This window comes from Lepisosteus oculatus, chromosome 18, assembly GCF_040954835.1.
Source record: "Lepisosteus oculatus isolate fLepOcu1 chromosome 18, fLepOcu1.hap2, whole genome shotgun sequence".
NCBI lineage: Eukaryota > Metazoa > Chordata > Actinopteri > Semionotiformes > Lepisosteidae > Lepisosteus > Lepisosteus oculatus.
The window spans coordinates 14,084,464-14,108,358 of NC_090713.1; the positions used below are offsets into that span (position 1 = coordinate 14,084,464).

Consider the following 23,895-nt stretch of genomic DNA (forward strand, 5'->3'; position numbering starts at 1 on the left):
ATATGGTGCTTGGTCTTTTGTTTTATTGTCTGCAATAATCTAAATTATGTCATGTTCTAGTTTGAGGCTCTTTATAGATTCCAGCGTACAGGTGTGCAGAGAACAGAACTTTAATGCTAACAACTTACAGGAAGGCTTAGTATCATATCTGTGCTATTCCATATCTGTCATGGATGTCGGAAGGGACAAACCGTGGAGAGGCAGGAGAACGAAAAAGACCTATGCGAACGGGGAGTTAGCCCGGCCTCAGCAGTGCAAAGAGTCCTGGAGTGCCGTATAGAAACCTATACCCTCAGGCCACGGACAGAGTGGTGACCTGGTGCTAGGCGGGTCTCAGGACATCCGAACGTCAATGCTGAGCCAAGCAGAATAAGTGACCCGGAAATATATAGCCCCAGAGAGAGAGACACCGGAAGGAGAGCAAAGCACAGGAAACTAGGGACAGGACAGAGTAGGAGCGCCGTCTGGCTACAGAGGGCGTGACAATATCCTTAACGGTCGCTCATGATAACTCTAATCTTCTCATTAATCCCAAAGAGGCATTCAATTCCTCCTCCAGTTCTACTCATCTCCTCTCTGGAACAATCAGCAATATCCAGGCCTAGTGTCAGTCACTTAGCCCCAGCGTATCTCTCTGACAAATTCTTCCTGGGAAAACAGTGAACACTACTACTACAATACATTAATCTTACTACACCAGCCCAGATACCTACACCAGGTCAGTCACTCAAACCCTGGAGTGTCTCCCTGAGAAATATCCAGTGTTCTGCTGAAGTATTTCAGTTTTCACTGCCACCAACAAGAAATTCATTTTGAAATAATTATTTCCTGTGAAAGGTCTGAACTTTTGAAGTGAAACTGATAAATGAAGTCATCAAAATGACATCTTCTTGCTTAATCAGGCTCCTCTCCATAGTTCTCTTTGTTTAGATGAACCCTGTGCGTTAGGTAGAGGCAGTGGGCTGGTACAGTAGTTGGACACTGGGCTGCTCAGTTACAAGGCTGCGGACTTTCAATCTGGGTTCAATTCAATGTACAGTAAATTATGATCAAGGGAAAGACACCAACTCACAATGAGATTAACATGGGGCAACTTTACCATTTTTTTAACTAGAAACAGAAAACACTAAAAGCCTTTCTCTCCACAGTTGTCAGGAAAGAGTTCTTTCCAGGCCCTATGCAGACAACATGATCCGGAATTGAGTGAGAAACCACTGGGAAAAAAGTCATGCAGGATTCGAGAATGAAGACAGGGGGGCATGCCCATGGAGTGCTGGTGGTCGGGGGAGGTGTGGCCAAGGCAAACGATCCAGGGATGAGACGAACGGGAAATCCAAAAAGGGCAAAAGTCCAAAGCCAGGCGATCCATCCGAGACAGACTATTTAAAAACAGGAACAGGCATGGGGCACTGGAACGGGAACAAGAAACAGAAACTAAAAGCATAACGGTGCCAGGCGCATCCAGGTCCCGGGCTAGCATGATGCTCAGAAACAGATTCTCGAAATGTCTCTTTGCCAGAGTGCTGAGTGCAGTATAACCTGATCTTAAGTAGCCTGCACCAGGCTGAAGTGCTGAAAATAGACCACAGGTGATCAGGCTTCTTGTCTGGTCATGTGTCTATGGTGAAGGAACAAAACATGTACAAGACTTGTGTGGTCTAACATTGGCTTTACACCCAGAATGTAAATACGGAACTTGTTTCTGTCAATAAAACAAGAGACATGATCTTAGATAAAAGATTCTTATTCTGCATGTTTATTTTAAACTTTTCGCTCAGATATTTATACAGGAAAATTCTGCTTATTAGTACATTTGAGCAGTTTGTCATGTATCACTAGGTAAACTCACTGAGACACAGTTATATGGGCAGTGGGCTAAACAGTTTGTTTCACTAATCTTTGCATGAACTTCATGTGATGTATATCCATATATAGACATATGTATGTATTACTATTAGGGGGAGTGTCACTTTAGCTTGTGTGTTTCACAGTATAATAGACCATCTTTAGTTACTTATTTTCGAGTTTGGTGGTTGTAATAAAGGGACTTCCCCGACACAGACACCTGGACTCTTGTCACGCCCCACACTTGCCCTCGCAAACCCCATTACATTCCCAAACCCACAGTTTCACGCTTTCATTCCTAACTGAACCCATCACATTCTCACAGTCACCAGATTCCACAGATTCTCACTCTTGAACCAATTATCCTACCACATCCCTCTCTCTTCACTATTTAAAGTTCCCTCACGCACCAGACCTGGCTCACTATTGAAAAGCCTCCTTTAGAGTTTTCTAGTGCGCATTTTGTCTTGTTGGATTTCCCAGTTTTTGGACTTTTTGCTTTTGATCTCGTCTCTTGGATTTCACCTTTTGGATTGTCTTTTCGGTTTATCTCTGCTCTTTCTGGTTAACTGATCTCTAACTTCTCTTATCGACCTTGCTTCTGGATTATGATTTTGGATTGTTTGCCTCTGCATCCCGCAGAATTCACTGCAACACAAGATCCTCGGAAAACTACCTGCCGGATCCCTGACACTCTGACATTTGTATGACACAAATTACATGCTGTAGGCAGTAAATGAAGAAGATTACTACTGAGAGCAGAGATTTAGCTTCCATCTCATACAGTGATACAGTACGCACCTGGGCAAAATCCTCTTTCTATTGTACAGGAGGTGGTGTGGTTAATTGAAAGAAACCACAGAGGACTGAGGCTGAGAACAGCTACAGAGCTGTTATAATTGCTTTTTTAAATTTTTTACATTGATATACAGTAAACCTATGTATTGTTAAGTTGTTGGATCTCTATTTTCACTGTAATGTAGTGTTACCACCCCAAGTGTCTAGGGGTAAAGGGGTGTAACATTTAGGATAATTTGTGGATGCAGGTGGGTTCTGGTGAGGGACTTAGGAAGCGTGATAACAAGGGTCGGTGCCAAAGTGATGATTTTAAGGTGAATAAGTGACTGGTTTGTAATTGGACACAGTAACACACAGGGTAAGGGAACTACAGTGGTGTCAAAGAAAAGAAAATAACAAACAAAATGGAGCTGGCTAAGAAAGTGAGGGAAAGTTAACCTGACTACAAAAGAAAACCTGAAACACACGGTCTTCAGCATCTTCAAACACCCTAACTAGCCTTCACTGACTACCAAAACCATACAAGACAAACGGCACTCACCCATACTAAACTAGTGTGACTAATACAAAAATCAACTACGTGTGTAAAGTGTACCCAACAACCTAAACTAACCCTATACACTAAAGTTCACTCAAATATACAAGTGAACTACGAATACAAACAAGAGTAGACAAGTAACAGGGTACAAAAGAACACAGAGGTTGATACAATAACAGGTTTCGGCAAGGAAATGGCGAAACAAGAATAAACACAATCTAACTAACTAACAAAGCCAAAGCTATAAGAAAACACACACAAGAAGCAAAACGAAGCCGAAGCAAAAACCAAAAGTGAAGCGAAACCCAAAGCCGAGTGGGACTGAAGTTAAACGAAAGGCTCCTTCCTTCTGAAAACCTTCATGTTATATACTGAATAAGATGAGTTGTGATTGGTCGAGAAGCTGAATGAAGACGATGTCATACAGAAACAACAGTGTAATGGTGGGCCAATGGGGTAGGGAGAACAATCAAAGCGGTTGCCAGCAGCCTTATCACCCTGCAACTCACAACTGGCAACCCACTGAAGCTAAGCAGGTGTGAGCCTGGTCAGTACCTGGATGGGAGACCTCCTGGGAAAAATTAAGGTTGCTGCTGGAAGAGGTGTAAGTGGGGCCAGCAGGGGGTGCTCACCCTGCAGTCCATGTGGGTCCTAATGCCCCAGTATAGTGACGGGGACACTATACTGTAAACAGGTGCCATCCTTCGGATGAGATGTAAAACCAAGGTCCTGACTCTGTGGTCATTAAAAATCCCAGGGCGTTTCTAGAAAAGAGTAGGGGTGTAACCCCGGCGTCCTGGCCAAATTTCCCATTGGCCCTTACCAATCATGGTCTCCTAATAATCCCCCTCTATGAACTGGCTACATTACTCTGCTCTCCACTATCTGATGTGTGGTGAGCGTTCTGGCGCACTATGGCTGGCGTCGCATTTCCAGGTGGATGCTGCACATTGGTGGTGGTGGAGGGGAGTCCCCATTACCTGTAAAGCGCTTTGAGTGGAGTGTCCAGAAAAGCGCTATATAAGTGTAAGCAATTATTATTATTATTATAAGGTCAGAAGCGTGGAACATAACAAAAACACAGACCACACACTGGGATGTAAGAGTATTTTGTATTGATACATTAATGTTATTTTTTTCTTTTTATCTCTGTCTTTTGTACCACAAAGAATTCTTAATAACCCTAATCAGAGTTTAGGGTTAATCAGAGTTGGTTTGGCTAAAGTGTAAAGCTGATTTTGATTTTCACTTTGTGTCAAATATGGTCATTTTAGAAAGCTGACCAGTACATACATTTTCTTTACTGCTGGCTTGCATGACAAGCAGCCCCTTCTAATGAATAGATCATGTGTTCCAGGAGAGAGGCCATTCGGTCATTTCCCTCGGAACTATGCAAGCTATGCTTAAAGACACCATGCGGCTACACTACGGTATGTTATCTTTTGAGACCAGACATCTTGAGACGGAGTTAGTAAAATATAAGTAAAGAGATACATAGTCAACAAGATATAATCCAAACTTTTAGTAAAACTTTTAGTTAATTCCCTCAGTATTCTGTTCAGACTCAATGTCTTGGCATTATTAAGAATGGTCAATCCAGTTCATTCAAGTCATCCTGGACAGTGAAAGTCACCTTCATCCTTATGGTATGATGATGCTTCAGCTTCCTCCATTAAATCACCAAATCAGATCTAATTCTCATTCTAATAAGACTTCAGATATTACAGCTGAGGAAACCATTCCTTCCCATTAAGTTACTTCTGAAAGCTTTTATTATTGGTTTATTGGTTTATTATTTTGTTTCAAGTAACAAAACCTGATGGAGTCTGAGTCACAGTAATCTGGCCACTGGAACCTGGAACAAAATAAACAAGTAAATGTCTTACTAGAAATACAATTTGATTATGTTACAATTCCTGAAATGCCAACTACAAATTTGTACCATCACCTTGCAAACCTTTCAATCCAGTTTTCTAGTTTGAAAAGATAATTTAAAATAACACTGCAAATCTCCTTGCATTGTGTTATTTTGCATTTATTTCATGGCTGCTCACCATGAAAGAAGACAAGTGTCCAGATGAAGATGGTGATGAAAGTCATTGTTGCTGTGGGCTCAGTTGCCATGAAGGGCAGCTCTCAGTCATGAAGTGTTAAACTCACAGGGCTATAAACACTCCCAGAGCACTGAAGCATGTGCTGCCAATGCAAAGTGTCTCTTCTATGCAAATTGTTTCACTTGATAGAGCAGGACTTTTAGCCAAGATGAGCTGTAAACACAGTTTGTGCACTGAGGTCTGTGAAGAAATGTCTGCTGGAATGTGGTCTTGCATCATTCTGAATGATAAATAAAATAAGGTTTTTGTATCTTTATCACAGGAATATTCTAAGAGTCATTACAGCTAAAAAAAACGTGTTATCAGTTTTACCTCATGTTTTCTGGAAACAGTCCATTGTTTCTGATCAAATTCAACATATACCAATTACTTTTGTGTTTAGTTAAGACTCACAATGTGGATCAGTCACCGTTCAGCCCTTTCAGAGTCACTGACACACAGGACAATGATGCCACTGATTCTACTGCTGGGGACACTGGGGCTCTTTGCTCATAGTGAGAACTGAAACAAAAATCAGTCTAGTATTTCAGTTAATTAGTCAATTAATTAAGTTAATTTTAGTCCTACTATCTTAATACTAAAAGATATCCTAATCACAACAGGTAAACTAAAAAAAAGAAATTTGAAATACATGGAAATGTAGCAAATATGTTTTATTAGGCAAATATACAATACGCACAGTAAGCAACATACTGTACAATGCAACATGCAAGTTACAATATTTACAAACAAGGTGTGCATCTTGATTAAACAGAAAACCCCAGACCACTGCCAAGTATTCAAATCCTATTTTTTTTTCAGTTGAGCTTCATTTTTATTAAAATTTACTTTCTCCAATATTAAAAATTGGGACCATTCTCAAGAGACACTGCCAGGTCCCTTAGAGACAGTCCCTCAGTTTCTAAGGGCCGCATCTCCTCCAGGACAGGGTGTTCCGACACAGCGCTTGTCAACATCTGGGTTTTCCAGCACTGGGATTTTGTAGCCATCAAAGCAGCCCTCCACACTCTACTGCTCAGATGGTAGGCACACTTCAGACACACAAGGACAAATTATCAGCTTGTGCTGGCTTCTTCAACAGCCCGGCTATTTAGTCTTTTAGCGTGAAGCTCCAGAACAAGACAGTGCCCGTCAATATCTCCCTGCTCATTAGTCCAACCTGTGCTCCTGGACTTGAGCATCGTCCTCTTCATCCCTCCACCTCCTGTTGCTTGAGCTTCATTCCTGCCCCTGACACACAGCTCAACATCAGCCATCAGCAGACAGAGAGAGCCATTGGCCTGGTCTTGTCCTCTTCATCCCTCCACCTTCCGTTGCTTGAGCTTCATCCCTGACCTTGACACTCAGCTCAACATCAGCCATCAGCAGACAGAGAGAGCCTTTAGCCTGGTCTTGGGCACCTTTGGTGTTTAATTCCTCCACTTCCTCCCCTACAATATCTCCACATACTGTGGGATGTAGAAGGACTCCTCCTGAGCACCTTTAATGCCTGCTCGGATCCCATCATCTCTGTCTTCTCTTCTGCTTTCCAGGAGACCTTCAGACCTTCAAAAAGGTTTTAAACATTATCTCAATAAAGAGGCAAACTGCCAGTCTAACTCCCTGGGACCTTCCCAAATTCCTCCATCAAACGACTCACTGGGCTGTGGGATGGTTTAAAGTAAATTTTGACTAATATTCTTTTTACAGTGCATGATTTAGACCAATATCCTTTTTTATTTTATTTTCCTAGATGTTTTTAAGGGAGAAAAATAGAAGAGGAGTTAAGAGATAAGCATATTTGATTAATTAATTGAAAACAATTAATCAAAGATATACATCAACAAAATGAATGTTCCAAAGTACAAGACTATTGCCTCAGTGGAGCTCAGTGGAGTCCATTGTACAGAAGTGGAAGAGTATGAAACTACAGCCACACTGCCTAGATCAGGCCACCCCCCTAAACTTAGTTAGTGAACTAGAAGGGCACTTATCAGAGAAGGTACTGCGAGGCCAACTGTGACACTGAACGAGCTACAGCAGTCAGTGGCTGTGATGGAAGTTAATGGGTCAACAAGGCTTTCCACAAAAAGAGAGCCTATGGGAGGGTTGCAAGAAAAAAGCCCTGGCTGAGAAACCCATATCTTTGCCTGCAAAGTTTGCAAAATCCCATCTAGAAGATACTGCAGAGACGTGGCAGAAAGTCTTGTGGTCTGACAAAACTAAAGTGGAACATTTTGGCCTGAATGGTCAGAGGTACTGCATGTACTGTATGGCTCAAATCCAACACTGCACATCAGCCAAGTTACACCATCCCCTCTGTGAAGTATGGCTGTGGCAGCATCATGTTATCAGGATCAAGAAGATGAATAGTGTATATCACCGACAAATCCTGGACAAAAAACAGCTACCCTCTGCCAAAAAGCTGAAAATGGGGAGGACGTTTGTTTTTCAAGCAACAAACAGACTAGATAGGCTACAAAGGCCTTTGAGCCTGTCTTATGTTCTTATTTTTATTGGCAAAGTATATTTCTTCCATGATTAAATTTCAGATGTAGGAATACAGTAACTAACATTTACTATCTATGTCTTACAGTACTTTCAAATTCAGAGTTGGGCTTTACTTAAAAACATTATTAAGCCCCTTCAAAAAAGAGAGGGCTACATGTCCAAATTAAATAATCATAGCTGTATTCATATTTTTTCATCCCAAAGAATTGCAAAGAGCCATATACATATGAGGTCAGCTCTTCTGTTCCAGCTACCCCACTGCACAGAAGATCAGGCGCAGATGTGAGAAATTACTTCATCAGCTAAACTAAGATGAAATAAGGAGAGGGCTGATTGTGCAAGCACTGCTCCCTATTGAATTACCACATACAGTAGATAAATAAAAGAGACACAGATTAACATTTAGCCTGGATAAAGTGGTTAGAAAATGGATGAATAGATAAACAATTATCAGATCTTTCTGAAATATCAAGACTCATCACAATGTTAAACATCAACACCGGTGCTCCTAATAACCAGAGGTATACAACTACAGTAGAAGCCCTACTTCCACACAAAAAGGCCAGTGATAAAAAAAAAACATTTTATCATATATTTATCATTTATTTTTGCACGTATGCTTTATTTTTATTTGGTCATATTGACAAGATGTTTAACCCTTTTTAGTTTAGAGTTAGATGTTTCATGTCCTGTACTATTTAACTATGTCCTCAGGTTAGCTCTCTCATTTCTTAATGCCTGACTACAGGGATTATTGAGATATAATGCTGGGCCTCTGACACAGATAAAAACAAATTTCTGAGTCTCTGTCTCCCCCTATAGGTGTTTCTTGCAGCAGAAGGTAAAAATAACTTGGTGGACAACTTTCCCAGATGGCTGCACTTCTTCTCTTTGCCTTGAAGACACCTCAGTGCCTTTCCTGTCACTCTGATTGTTGAAGTAAAACAGTCCTTTTACACTCCTTGCCTGTTTCTACAAATCAATATCCTCTACCTTAAGAAATTCAGCAACTAAAGAAAGTTTCACCAGGCTCCCAGAACTCCTTTTCAACATACAGAAATGCCTTTGTTTTATGAAATACTGCCTCTTTAAGTCTGGCTCAAGTCACATTGAGAATGAGAAAGGGAATATATTACCAAGCCAGTGAAGGAAGTAAAATATTTTTTCTTTAAGCGGACAGGCATTGTGATCTTGAGTTATTATTTACATTCGCCCCTTGATGTCAGTGAAAGATTCTTGTTCTGTTGTTGTGTGCTGTTAGGTGTTTTTTTACTTGTAGTACTGCACTCTGTTTATTGATATATACAGTAGTGGAGAATAGTTCACTCTGACACCACAGAGCAGGAAGATGCACTGAGGCAGAACAGACCAATAAAATGCAGGTTCACATAATCCACAGTTTACTGACATCATTAATCACAAGGGTGACCTACAGTGTACATGCAAATTGCTTAGACCACAAGCCTGTGTGGTTTGCATAAAGGGAGTCAGACAGCATTAAATCTGAAGACTCATCACCACGCGGACATTTTTTCAAATCAGAAAAAGACATTAGCCATGGTGTCAGTCATTTCAGTCACCTGGATTATTTTATTCTACACTTTTGGTGAGTCAAAGAAATATTTATCTACATTTAGTTCAAGTAGGTAGCTGCGTCAGCATGTGAAGGCTGCAAAGGAACAAGTTAAAGGAGTATTCCCCGCTGAAAAGATAACAAAGAAAACACAATGTTTCGGCAGTGGAACCTTCTTCGGGTGTTAAAAATGTTGTGTTTCCTTTCTTCTCTCTTCAGCATGGAATAAACCTATTATTTGTTCCTTGCTCTACATTTGTTTTGTATTTTCACTTAAAATATATTACTATAAAATGTGATCAGTCTGATACACATTGTTTCTGTGTTGTTTCTGCGGGTTCTGAGGGTCAGATCACAATGACTCAGACTCCAGCCACACTCTCAGTGTCTACTGGGCAGGATGTCAGTCTCCAGTGCAGCACAATTCAGGACAGGACATAGCTGGAAATGAGTCTGCTTCCAACTCCAGGCTGGACACGGTCCTAAATTGCTGATTAAAGCTGGAGATTATACATTTGATGGGTTTCCAACTTGATTTAATGACAGCTGATCCAGAACCGTTTTCACCTTCAAAATCACTCCAGGACAAATGGTGGCAGATGCAGGATATTCTTATTATCAGCAGTATAGAAGCTTTCACAGAGTGATACATAATAATAAGGAGAACAGAGTGATGCACTTAGTAGATTGGGATTATTAGGAGTCCAACAGGAAATTTTACCGGAATGCCAGGTGCTTTCTTCAAGAAACACCCTGGGATTTCTAATGACCGCAGAGAGTCAGGACCTCAGTTTTACATCTCATCTGAAGAATGGCAACTTTTTACAGTATGGTGTCTCCAATACTGGGGCATTAGGACGCACACAGTCCACAGAGTGAGCACCCCCTACTGGCCCCTCTTATATCACTTCCAGCAGCAACTTTAGTTTTTCCCAGGAGTCTCCCAACCAACTACTGACCAGGCTCACACCTACTGAACTCCAGTGAAGCTGCCACTTGTGAGTTGCAGGGTGATATACCACTCTTTTGGAAACTGAGAAAGGACACATACAGTAGAATGAGGCAAACTGCCAACCAGTCTTTCTGTTGTTTTCTGATTGGCATTTTGGCTCCTTCTTGCTCATACTCTTGCTCATAATCCTTCTTTATCTCACTAGGAGTGAATCTAATGTGAAGTTAGCCTGTGTTACTGTACATACTGTTCGTCCTCAGTTTGTCTCATACATCTGTAGGTAGGATACTCTATATTTTACCACTCCCCACCAGATTTATACAGTTGTAAATACTTAGTAGTTACAAATGAGCTTCTATATTCTTGTTCACTCGAATGTTTTCTAACACAGAACACTTTGTTCATCACATTTCTTTCCTAATGTTTGCTTTCGAATACTGTCTGTAACACTGTTTGCTTTCACAATAATCTCTTTGTTTCATCCTCTTTTTCCTTTCATTTGAAAGGGGAGTTTGATCTCTTTTTTAGATTTTCCTTTCTCTGTGCTTGAGTGGGCTGTTTTTACATAGCTCAGTAATAAAAGAGTTAAAGAGCAGGAAAAACAATGTCTTACATCAGCTATTCTCAGAATTCTGCACATAATTTGAACATGATCGTCATACCTTACTTCCCAAACTTCCACAGCAACACTAACTATGAGAGAAGGATGTCCTAGAAGGACTGCTGGTGTCATTCATGCATTTTTCACCTCTGCCCTAACCCTAGGCCATTGGCTTTTAAATCACATCACTCTTCAGCCCCTTCCTCATTCATAACTGAGCTTCAGGTCCCTCTCTCTGTGTGCACACATTATGATGGCCCTTAACAATGACCAGGATTACTCAGCCCATTCCAGGTGCTCTTCAGTATAAATAACCTGACCTGAGAGAGCTTGGAGCTCTGTCATTGCGTTTGACACCGAGCCCCTCGAGATCCATCTCCATGTTTATTCCCAAGGTCCATTTTGCTCTCTTTCCTTTGCCTCTGGACTGTGTTACCAGATCACCCCTCAGCTCTGCTCGCTGTGTGTCTCTCGGCTTCACCCCTGGCTTTTAACTTGACCAAACCTCACCCTGTCTCCTGATCAGCCCTTGTGCTTGACTACAGCGCCTCCCCAGTGACCCCCACTTGTTTTGCATTACGACCCCGGACTGTGGTTACCAGCATCCTGCAGGTCTACCAAACAATCATGACCCAGGAAATTCCATGTGAGCTGTGACCTGTGGCTGACCCGAGAGCAGCCCCTGACACAACACGATCCTCTGATGAAACTGTCAAGATCCTTCCCAGAATGTGTGCTGGACGTCACCCATTTGGATCAACTTCAACACCATGACTGGATAGCTTGTTATAGACTCACAATCCCATGGGGTTAAAGGGTTTGTTACAACCTGATGGGTCATAATGACTGTGCAGTAGCTCCTTTTAATTTTACTTTCACCTGAGAAAAATCTGAAACTGAAAGCATTTGTTTGTGATGTTTGGTCAGGAAGAATCTTAGTTTCTTTGTCTCTCATTCATGATCTATGTCTGGGCCTTTGTGCAGAAGCCAGGTGCTTGGTGTCTCTAACCCTTCTGGCTGCCTGACCCACCTACTGAAAGGAAGCCCATGTGTAAATGGGGTGGATTGCCCTCTAACACAAGATCAGGCTGCGGGTGTTAAAAGTGAAAGTCTGGGAGGATGAAAGGAGCTGGAGTCTAACGCTCTGTTAAGCTCATGCAGTTCCCCCAGCGCAGCAAGAGGCAGCCTTTGAGGCAGAGCTGGGGGAGATGAGCAGGGTTTCAGCTCAGGGCTGTGAGGGGAGGCAGGTGAAGGCAGCAACCATCTGACTGTGTGGTTTCTCTCTCTGCTGCTGCCCTGAAACTGACTGTCAGGCTGCTGTTCTGTGATTGCAATCTCACACTTCTCTTGGGATTGTCTCTTTACTGCTGTTCTGTGATTCTCATTCTGCCTTCCTTCTGTGGTTCTGCCAAAAGCAAAACAGACTAAATTAAACTTACAGTTTAAAATCTAATTTAAAGCTAATTTAAAACAAATTGAGCTGGATTTCAAAGGCTTGTGAGTATTATCTGTAAAATACCATGTTGGCACTGAATGTGATTAATTATTTCTCACTTTTTGTTGAAATGTGAAATGAACTAACATAGTACGTATGTGACAATGCAAAATGATCTTATAAAGTGTGTCTATTATGAAGAGGCATGTTCGGCACATCATATTAAATGAACATTGTATAATGTACAGTATATCATATCTTTCTGGAAATTTTAAGGAAATTTTCTATGAGACCTGGCTTTCATTTTTCTATATTTTAAAAGTATAATATATATCTGACTATATTTGTCCTCACAGCTCTCTGGTCCTGGGATGCCTTCTGTGTGGAGTCTGGATGTTCTCACTCTGATCAAGCAGGATTTGTCCTTGTCCTCCAGTTCTTCCCGCCTTCCTGAGCCCTGATTGCCGGAATAATCGATCTCTGCAAGTTATTGCCCCTGTCTGCTGGTATCAAAGTGCGCTGTGATGAACTGGCATCCGAGCTGCTGTCCCTCCTTGCGCGTAGACCTCCAGATTAGACTCTGGACCAGGAATAAGAGACTTTTCTGATGATGGATGGACTCAATAGGATGTTTGATACAAGAACACAACCACATGCATATTGGTTGCATATTATCAGGTATGTCTGTTGTGGCGTTGGAGACATCAGTCTGAGATGTACTGTAAGTTTTAGTAATAATTATTTAAATACTGCACATCAATACAGCTTCTAGTCTAATAGCAGAGAAAGAAAATCAAGTCTGAATAAGAAAGAAGAACTGAAAGAAAGACATTGGCAGTGGAGGGCTGGGAAAGAGCAGTTTTGTGCAGGTTTTGTACAGCTGCATATGAAACTTTATTTTCACTGACACAACTCTTCATTCTTTTAAAAAAAAATTAAAATTATAAGTAATTAAGATTATAAGTACAGAAGATATACTGTAGTGCTTTATTGAGCAATCTGTGTATGTAAACTCATATATGTACATGGTGACATATATACTGTACATATACAGTATTATTGGCCCTGATGTGCTACTGCAGGCAGTGAAAAGACATTAATTGTGCAGCTTGTGCCCTTGATGGGCTGCTGGAAAAGGACTTAGTGCTGCTGTATGCACATATGTTGCCTTTGTGTGTTTGTTTCTTCCCTGTAGTTGATCTTCCTAGTTAGATTCCTCACTGTGTCGCCGTCTGTAACCCTGTCAGCAGCAGAACCATGAGTCCCCCCACAGACTGGACTCCAGTGGTTTGGTGGTGAGCAACTGTGTGACAGAGAGTAGGAGGTGGTAATAAAGCAGGGTCAGTCAGCAGGGCTTTGAAGTGTTGTGATTGCTTCTCTTTGGCTTCCTCTGCAAAAATTAAACCCAAGAGTGAGATTTTTTTATGGGAACTAGAAGAAGCTGAAAATGTGAGAGATTAAGATCCTGAGGAGATATTTTGGAGACAGGTTGGAAACTGTGAATTGGCAGAACAAACTACCAATCCAAAATGGAAACTCATGCAACAGAAAGACTGTAACCTCTCCCTGACATGGAAGGTGCTGGTGATTAAAGTCAAGCTCTTGCCTATCTTGAATTTTCTAGCTCCCATCTTCTCAATCCCACACTGTTATGTGGCAGAGCTGGGGAGAATGGTGTTTCATTTTCTATTGGTTTGGAAGCAGGAAAGACTCAGGAGGGAAATAATGTACAGGCCGCTACCCTTGGGGGGGGAGTTTGTCCCAGACGTTGCCATGAAACTGCTGTGCATCTTCCTGACCTCTGTACTGAGAGGTCTTGCGAGAGCACCTGAACCACAAACCTGTATTTCCCCAGGTGTTGGGGAGGTAGGGAGGTATCAGACCCAAACTGGATGTCCCATTCTCTGAGACATGCCCTGCAAGTTACAGCACAGATAAAAGCTTTTTAAGATCTCATCCAATTGGTGATAAGATCCTCCATCTGAGACCGGAGATGAAATTATCTCTTCCTTACACACATTGAACATTACTCACATTGAATTCATTTATTTATGCTTCTAGGATCTCAGTATTCTAAATGAGGTCGGACAAGTGTGAGGGATCATTTTAGCTCAAATGTCCCTCAATTCCTGTGTGAAATGTATTTTTATTTCTTTATGTCTGGTTCTCCCACACCTCTCGTCGCTGCCCTATGCTGAGAGACGATGTGCCTCTTCTCTCCAGCCTCACTCCATGTTGCTTTTCTCCCAGGTGACACTCGGCCCTCGCTGACAGTCCTGCCCACCTCCAGCAGGGAGCTGTCAGAGAAGAAGTCAGCCGTGCCGCAGGGTCTGGCCAGCAGTGGCTTCCTGTCCAGCTGGAGCCTGTAGTGGACAGTGGATGGCCCCTTCAGGACCAACGGGGTCACCACGACCCCAGGCCTCCTGGATGGCACTGACCTGTACAGCTAGAGCAGCACCCTAACCCTGTCCTAGGCCAAGTGGTCCTCGGTGGGCGCCGTAGTCTGTGAGGCCCCCCACAGCTCCCAGACTCCCCTCTAAACAGCCCTGAAGAAATCCAAGTGTACAGTATAACCCAGCCTGGATTCCCAGCTTCATTCCCAGCCTAGAACTGCAGATAGTGGTGTTTAACTATAACCTGGCTGTGCTGTGATTGAGAAGCAGAAGGCTCTCGCCCCCTCGCCTGTGTGGCCCTTCGTCTTGAGCCAGTGAGCTGCTTGTGTTAGACCCCTCTCAGAGCTTTGTTCACCTCTGTGTGTGAAAATGGTCTGTTGCTGCTAGTGACAACAGAGTAATAAAGAGTTTTTGGATCATGAGTATTGATGTTCTGAGTATTATTGACAAACATTTTGTCTCATATTAGACTCCTATAGCTAAACTGACAGAGTTACACATGATTTATTCTTCAAGACAAGCAGGGTCACCATTCATCTACTGCCGGGGATCATTCTTACACAGTACAAATGAATAGACTTTAGAACAAAAGTTCGGGAGGGATGACAAAAGCCAAGTTCAATCATACTCAGTTGTCAGTAATTCAAAATCACCTCTGACGTCACTTCCTCACCTAAAACATTATAAATACTGTATGTGAGCCAGCAGCCATATCACCCTGCAACTCACAACTAGCAACCCACTGAAGCTAAGCAGGTGTGAGCCTGGTCAGTACCTGGATGGGAGACCTCCTGGGAAAAACTAAGGTTGCTGCTGGAAGAGGTGTTAGTGGGGCCAGCAGGGGGTGCTCACCCTGTGGTCCACGTGGGTCCTAATGCCCCAGTATAGTGATGGGGACACTATACTGTAAACAGGTGCCGTCCTTCGGATGAGACGTAAAACCGAGGTCCTGACTGTCTGTGGTCGTTAAAACTCCCAGGGTGTTTCTTGAAAAGAGTAGGGGTGTAACCCCGGCGTCCTGGCCAAATTTCCCATTGGCCCTTACCAATCATGGCCTCCTAATAATCCCCATCTATGAATTGGCTTCATTACTCTGCTCTCCTCCCCACTAATAGCTGATGTGTGGTGAGTGTTCTGGTGCACTATGGCTGCCGTCGCATCATCCAGGTGGATGCTGCACAGTGGTGGTGGTGGAGGGGAGACCCCATTACCTGTAAAGCGCTTTGAGTGGAGTGTCCAGAAAAGTGCTATATAAGTGTAAGCAATTATTAATTATGTGATCCCCCTTTCTCCCTCACATACATCTTTTTACATCCCTCCTTCACCCCATCTCCACCTCTGCAGCTGCCCCTTCTCCTCACTCTGCAGGGGGGGGTCTCAGCCTCTTTGTCCTCTGGCCAGGAAGTCAGCCCTCAGCCAAATTTTCACTGAATTCTCCAGAATCCTTCAGTACTCTTAATTCTTAGGTGTTATTCCCAGTGAAACCAATGTAAGACAGGAATGTAAGAGAGAGGTGGATGTGCCCTGTGGTAAAGTGGGCTGTGATATACACTCACACTCAGCTCATCCCAGAATGAAGACTGACCCTCTGAGCAGCAGATTAAAAACTCATTGCTGTCAAATATCTGCTGCTGTACTGGCGACTACCTGTCAATACAAATCATTTTAGGTTAGTGGATCACTAACCTGTTGGGATAGTAGATCAGTAGATAGTAGATCAGCAATCGGTCATTTACATGTACATGCTGAAAGCTCTTCTGTTAGCCAGTTTTAAAGAATGAAATGTGTTTTTGAAATTTGATTTTGTGTCTGATATTCTTCAGTGTTCTACAGCATTGACCCCAGACTATACCCCAATTTGCAATGTGACTCAATGGTTCTGAGCCCCTGTTTTGTTCCTTTTGTAGGGTTTCATTACAAGCACCTGAATGAATAAAACATCATGCTATTCACAGCTACCCTGAAAAATACACAAACCTGCTTTGACAAAACTACAGTGAAAGAGGTGCCAGGCAATATTTTTAGAGCGGCAAACAAAACACCAGTTTAGCTACAGTATATAAGAAATAGGTTTACAGACTTTTACAGTGCAATTTCTTCCAACGTGAGAAGTCTAATCTGTCTGGAGTACTTCTTATGTATGATTCATAAACTGAACATTAATTAAATCCTTCAACATTTCCAGTTTTAGCCTTGAAACTTGAGAGTTTATCATTCCAAACAAGGATTCGGGGATACAGGAAGAAAGCAGGAGACAGCTTTTTTTCACAAACAATTGTAAAATCTATCTAGATTTTCCATTTACTTTGTTTTTTTTTGTAACACTGAATTTTTATTTTGATCACAATTGTTTTAAGAAAATAATTAGTTTCCATGTGAGCTTTTCACCACATTATGCAGTAACATCTTGTAAGTCACAATACAGTATGTACACATACAAAATGGAAGATCAATCCTTTTACAATCTCCTCCAAAAAAAGACAGTATCAGTTGAAGTTCACAGACAATGGTTCTGCAGTCTAATATGTGACCTCTGTGTTTTAGATAGTGAGGATGCCTGAATGGCTTTTTTCTGTTTGTAATCTGTGGTGCATTTAATTATTGTTATTTTAACTGTAGCCATAGTCAACAACCCATGTTAACACCTGTGTGTGCAAAGCACCAGTGAACTTACAATTTAAGAAGGGATTCGATGTGCACAGTTTCTGTGCTCTTGAAACACTGGGACTGGGCAGGAAGGCTGCAGGACCGTAAGATATATATTAATTGGTAAACCAGGCAGAAACCAGGGGGATCTGTTGGGAGAATCTTCTAGGATCACTTCAGTACTCCAGCCTTACAAGGGCTGCTTGTGTTCTTCATGGCTCTTACTCACTTCACAAGAGGAATGTTGTTTTGTTGGTGGTGTGTTAGGATAGGAAATCCTTGCCTAGTCAAGGCAAGATCTGAATGAAATGCAGAAAGACACTGACCATGATATGGAGGAGGAATCTATTGAAAGAGTCTTAATGGATTATGGAGCATATTGATTATCCAACCAGCAGTTTCTTTTATTACTGAAGTCATCATTAGGATCAAGGATATCACTTACCAAGAGCAATATTGTCTCTTGTGCCCTAGAAGAATTGAATAAATTGTTTGTTTATCCGGGATGAGAAATTAAAGGCCATTTCCTGACTCATTAACTTTGGAAGTGGGACACATCATCGGATAAATACAAAGAGAGACATCATCACGGAGTCTTGGAGATCCAGCTTGATTTGGTCTTTGTGTCAAATGAAATGAGTCTTTGACACATGGCTTTTGTCCAATCCATGCTGGACAGAGTGAGCAGCACACAAGACAGGAGCAGACACTGGGCGAAAATTGTTTCTAAGAGAACAACAAGAATGCTGGACACATTCCATAAATCATGGAGTGACCTTTTGCTTTAGAACTTCTAATGAATCCTGAAGGATATTACAAAAAATCACTGAATGATCCTGAACTCCTTGGTCCAAAGTCCATTCTTGACTGTATTTCATGGGAATAACTTACATTGGCTGGAAACTGCATTCTTTACTGACCTTCACATGGAACTGAAATCAATGTTTCATGTTTGGAATGTGTGCTCTTTGGATGTTTTTTAAAAACATTCTGGAGAATTATTATTTTTATTGGACTGTGGATTCATCTTGGAATACATTTAATCACAATCCCGAGGAAAGAGATGAAGGTATGTTAAGTTTACATAAGTCACATGTGAGTCAAGAATAGACTGTGATCAGAAATGACCTCCAGGTGTTATACAATCTACTAAAACTTCACCAGTGCATCTGGTGGATATACTGTGCTGCACAGATTTTACATTACAAATGCTTCTGTCAGCAAAGACAAATTAAACAACCTTGATTTATACATATACCCAGATACCTTTAATTGACAGTTTACATTCAGGTATCAGGATCAGGCAGGATTTCCTTGTTTAGTTACATTTGGCTTAAATGCAACAGCAGGCTGGCTTTCAAAGTGAAGTTTGCTCCAGTCTTCTGAACTCTAAATAAACCCCAATTTTTCTTCTCTTAAAAGTGGTCATCAATTGAATAATACTTTGTTCTATTTTCATTGTCATTTGCTACATTTAACATGTATGATGTCTTTTTAAAAATGAGGATAATATTTAACTGTGAAACAGAAACCTGTGAAAGTCTCTCTGTAAGCATCCTGCACTTCATCCATACTTGAATCCATAGGATAGTGATAGCCCTCGTGTTTTGTCCTTGAAAATAAAGTGCATTTAAAAATGTGATAAAGAGAAATAACATGTTATAACTGCAAAGCTTAAAGAAAAGCATTATTGGAAGTAGGCAGTGTGTTGAAGAGCAGGGTCTGCTCTCTGCAGCAGCAGGAGGTTTTTGTACAGTGTCTCTATGGCAGTGAAGCACTGTGGTACACTTTTGGACAAGGCACCAAGGTGGTGGTGAAATGTAAGTGACTTCTCTTCTTTTATTCAACTCTGCAGGCTTGTTTGTCTGCTCAAATGTTTTTATGATGTTTTAACTGTGATCCTGTGTGCTTTGTGCCTCCTAATCTTGGTCATTCTTAACTGATGTACAGTACATAATATTTATGATTGAGGAGGGAAATCTTGACAGGACAGTTGCTGCTTCAGTTGAGCTTCTTCTGCAGGATTTTCCTCTCTCGTGATCCTAAACGATCTTGGGTCACCCAGTCTTCTGGGCTTGTTCATGAAATTAATGCTGATTCTTTCACAGGGAAAAGAAGCTTTCACACACTAACCCTCTTTGTAAAAAGATCTAAATGTAGAGTTTGAGAGTTGTTTTGGGCACTTAATGAGAGAAATAAAAGAGGAAAAACTCAAACTCAGCATGTTCATTTCTAAAAGAGGTATTTTAAACTCATCTTAACTGCAGCACAGTAATATTACCATTAACAAAAAGAAAGGTATTAAAGAATAGTGATTACATAGAGCAGGCAGTGCACAGGAGAGCTGGGTGCTCTCTCTGGAGGTTTTTGTACAGCCTCTCTATGGTAATATAACACTGTGGTGGACTTTCGGGCAAGGAACCAAGGTGGTGGTGAAATGTAAGTGACTTCTCTTCTTTCTCTCAACTCAGCAGACTTTTCTTGTCTTTTCAAATGTTATTATTATGTTTTAGCTGTGATCCAGTGTGCTTTGTGCCACCTGATCTTGGTCATTCTTAACTGATGTACAGTACAGAATATTTGTGGAAGAGTAGGGAAATCTTGACAGGACAGTAGCTGCTTCAGTCGAGCTTCTTCTGTGGCATTTTCCTCTCTCATGATCCTAAATGATCTTGGGTGACCCAGTCTTCTGGGCTGGTTCATTAAATAAATGCTGATTCTTTCACAGGGAAAAGAAGCTTTCACACAAACGTTCTTTGTTAAGAGATCTGAATGTACAGTTTAATTAATGCTCTTAATTATAGAAACAAAAGAGGAAAGACTCAAACTCAGCATGTTCACTTACAAAAGAGGTATTTTTTGCAGCACAGTAATATCACCATTAACTAAACTGAGATATTAAAGTTATGGAATTCAAGTGATCATAGAGCAGGCAGTGCACTAGAGAGCTGGGTGCTCTCTCTGGAGGTTTTTGTACAGCCTCTCTATGGTAATATAACACTGTGGCTCACTTTCGGACAAGGAACCAAGGTGGTGGTGAAATGTAAGTGACTTCTCTTCTTTCTCTCAATTCAGCAGACTTGAAAGTCCTGGAATTATTACATTTTAGCAGTTTAGAATCTTTAATTTCTCCTAGAGCCAGACTGTCCTGTAACATTATGCTTCAGAACCTGCTTACTTTTGAATCAGCTCTAGCCCAGTCTCTTCTGTGACATGTCCAGCTGTAATAATCACAATCAGCCGTGTGCTGTGTTCAGGTTGGCTTTCAAAGTCTTCTCTGAACTTTTTGTTCAAGTCTTCTGAACTCTAAATTACCCCCAGCTTTTCTAGTGGTCATCAATTAAAAAATGCTTTTTATAAATGTTCGAACAGGGAAGAATGTTTCCACTCCCAGTGTCAGTGACTGAAATCTGTTTTATTGTATTTTGTGCCAGGTTTCTAAAAGTAAATCAAGATCAGGCACTTCACTTACATAATTTAATTTTCTATGCAGGCTAAAAACAAACCGCCAAAACTCCACTAATAGTGGTGTTCCTAATACTAATGAATTCCTATTGCCAGTCAGATTTGACATAAAGACTGCAGTGAGTCTAATCACTGCAGTTCACGTTCAGACAGGACTGGTGAAGAAAACTGTTTTTTTTTCTTTTATTGTATTTACTCAGCAGAGAAAAAAAAACCTCTTTAGGCTCTAAAGTATACAATTTTTAAATATGATTAAAAGCAATTGCAAGGCAGTTTTGATCTTCATCAGAAGTAAGGCTATTTTTCAATACACCTTTACTGATCTGTAGGCAACAGAATCTAACTGAACTGGAGGCTGCTGTCACTGTTGAGGCTGAGGTCAACTGGCATTTTAAAATTCACCCCATTTGCGATGGAATGGTTTTCTAAAGATACTGTTGCTTTTTTCTTAGACAGAGACATTATGTAAAGATAGAAATGATCAACATTCAATATCTACTACTTACGGGAACACTAGAATAGTGTAGGAATTTACAAATCATCATCATTATTTTCAATATTAAATGTAATTAATTTCAGTTGATTAATCACCTTTGTTATAGAAGTAATAAAATTAATAATGATATTGATATTAGTATAATGCACTGCAGTATGTTCATATTAATATATTAATATACTTGCAATCCACAACTGCTGTCTTTAATTATCTATAAATGATCAAGTAATGATCAGATGGGCTGATGAAAAAATAGTATTTGAGAATGTAATCACGGACAAACTGCAGGTAAGTCTTTTATACTTTTTTATGTGTAGAAATTGATGACTTCTAATGTACTGATCAGCACAGGATCAAAAGCGTTGAAGTTATTTTATGAACCTTGTGAAAGTATTTCAATTTAAATCTTCAGGTTTTGTTGCAGCTGTTTCTTCAGACACATTTTCCTCTGCTGTGCTGCTCAGTAAAGCATGAAGTGGAATACAGATGACAGACCTAGCGCAGTTGTTTTATTAATAATGCCTAATGATAGTATTAGACTTTAATTTATATACAGTACGAACTCAAAAAATCATTTTAAAGTGCTTATACATTGCAGGCATGTGTGTTTACATGATTCTTGTGACATTTTGTAACAAATGAAAATTATTCCAGCACTAAGTCCAGACCAGCATCAGCCTGTGCTTTTTTCAGTCTCAGCTAACAATTACCTCCACAGCTGAAGTTTAGTTTACAGCGCAGAGAAGTGACACTTACAGTATAATGTTTAATAAGATCCTGTGAAGTGATATGTGTTGCAGATATATTAATGCATGTTGTCTTTAAATTGAGAAGATTCTGCATTGGCTTATTTCAAGTCTTTCATGCAGACAATCCTCCTAAAATAATCACTATTTGTTGATTTTGAATTTCAGCAGGAGGTGGAATGGGGAGTTAGTTCACTTGGTGGCTCTGTCTAAGTATCAGTGAACTCATTGGAAACTGGGCTGGCTGATTCAGCAGACCTGTTCTATCTGTATCAGAGGCGAACAGGCTGCTCAGGGTCACAGCTTGGAGTCCAGGCTGGTCCAGGACACCTGGTGCAGAGAAAGGCGCCACGATTCCAGTGACGAGTCATCAGAACCTCAGAAAGGCTTCAAACAAGCACAGACCTGTCCTGCTCACTAGGATACTTGTAGCACATTGATCTAAGGATGTCAAGGGGCTCCTTTGAAAGCATTCTCATTTATGATATGTGTAACTTTAAAATATATGTATTGATGTTAATTGTTGGGTTTCAAAACTACAGATACAGGAGTAGAAGGAAACCTGATCTTTGTTTAGAAGCGCATGTGGTGTTTCTAGGAGTCCCAAAGTGCGGTGTGTGTTTTCAAAGTTAGTGAGGCTCAGTCTTCTGCTGTACACCAGTCCTGACTCTCTGCCCTGCTCTGTCTCGCTCTCTCCCAGCCGGCGCCAGCGTGAAGCCCACAGTGTCGCTGTTCCCCCCGTCCCCCAGTGAGCTGTCCGCCAACTCAGCCACGCTGCTCTGCCTGCTCAGCGGCTACTCCCCCGAGGGGGCCAGCGTGGAGTGGACGGTGGACGGCTCCAAAGTGACCAACGGGGTCCTGACCAGCGCCGAGGAGGGGAGGGACGGGAAGTTCAGCCGCAGCAGCTCCCTGAAGCTGAGCAAGGCCGAGTGGGAGGCCAAGGAGGAGTACGTGTGCACGGTGACCCACGACAACTCGCCGGCCTCCTACAGCGTCCGCAGGAGTCAGTGCGCGGGCGCCGCGGCGTGATGCTGTCCTGGGAGAAGAGGGGAAGAGCAGCCCTCCCCTCGGCCCCAGTGTGCCTGCAGATCCTGTCGAGCCACGCAGCAGCTCAGTAGCCTCGCATGTTAGTCTCAGCCTCCGGCCGTCACTAGAGCTTGTCTGGTAACTGGTGTGTGTTTGTGTAGTCTAGGACATTTTTCACTGTTTGTTTCGCTCTAGATGTTCAAATAAAATATTGAAGTCAGAATCTGGAGTTGTGTCACTTTGTGTGCGTTTGATTTTCTGAAAAGGAATATAAGATCTCCGGGTTGAGAAAGGTCCCAGTTTGACCCTGTGGCACAGAGAGCCTCCATATCAAAGGCAGCTGGCAGCTCTTAACTGAAAGACAGGGGGCCAAAGCCAGTGAGGGGAAACCGTCTTCTTATTACAGTAAAAATAATAATTTAATTGATTTACCTGACATCTTCATCATCAAAGATACCCAAAAATTAAAGAACTTAAAAATAATAATAATAAACTTTATTTTATATAGCGCTTTTAAAGGTGGCTTCTCAAAGCGCTTTACAGAATGACAACAACAATAAATAAAAAGAATACACAAGATAAAACACAATTATAATATACAGAGGAGACCGTGGATGGTGGTACTATGTATAGTAGGAGCAGAGGGGTAAAGAATGGAACAAGCTGAGTAAAGGCTCTTCTAAAGAAGGTTTTGAGTCTGGATTTGAAGGAGTTTAGAGAAGGTGACTCTCTGATATCCTCGGGGAGAGAGGATATCATGTATTATCATACAGTACA

General features: G+C 41.5%; 1 long non-coding RNA gene and 1 gene segment (V, D, J or C); both read left to right on the top strand.

Annotated features, from left to right (window-relative positions):
* Positions 1-9,141: 9,141 nt before the first annotated feature.
* On the top strand, positions 9,142-15,161 carry LOC138223935 (uncharacterized). Its single transcript, XR_011182354.1, has 2 exons — positions 9,142-9,391; positions 14,597-15,161. It is a non-coding gene; the product is annotated as an uncharacterized lncRNA (long non-coding RNA).
* Positions 15,162-18,448: 3,287 nt separating this feature from the next.
* Positions 18,449-23,341, top strand: LOC138223995 (Ig lambda-3 chain C region-like). The segment is given in 3 exon segments: positions 18,449-18,454; positions 19,761-19,824; positions 22,793-23,341. Coding segments are annotated over 3 exon segments (399 nt in total).
* Positions 23,342-23,895: the final 554 nt, after the last annotated feature.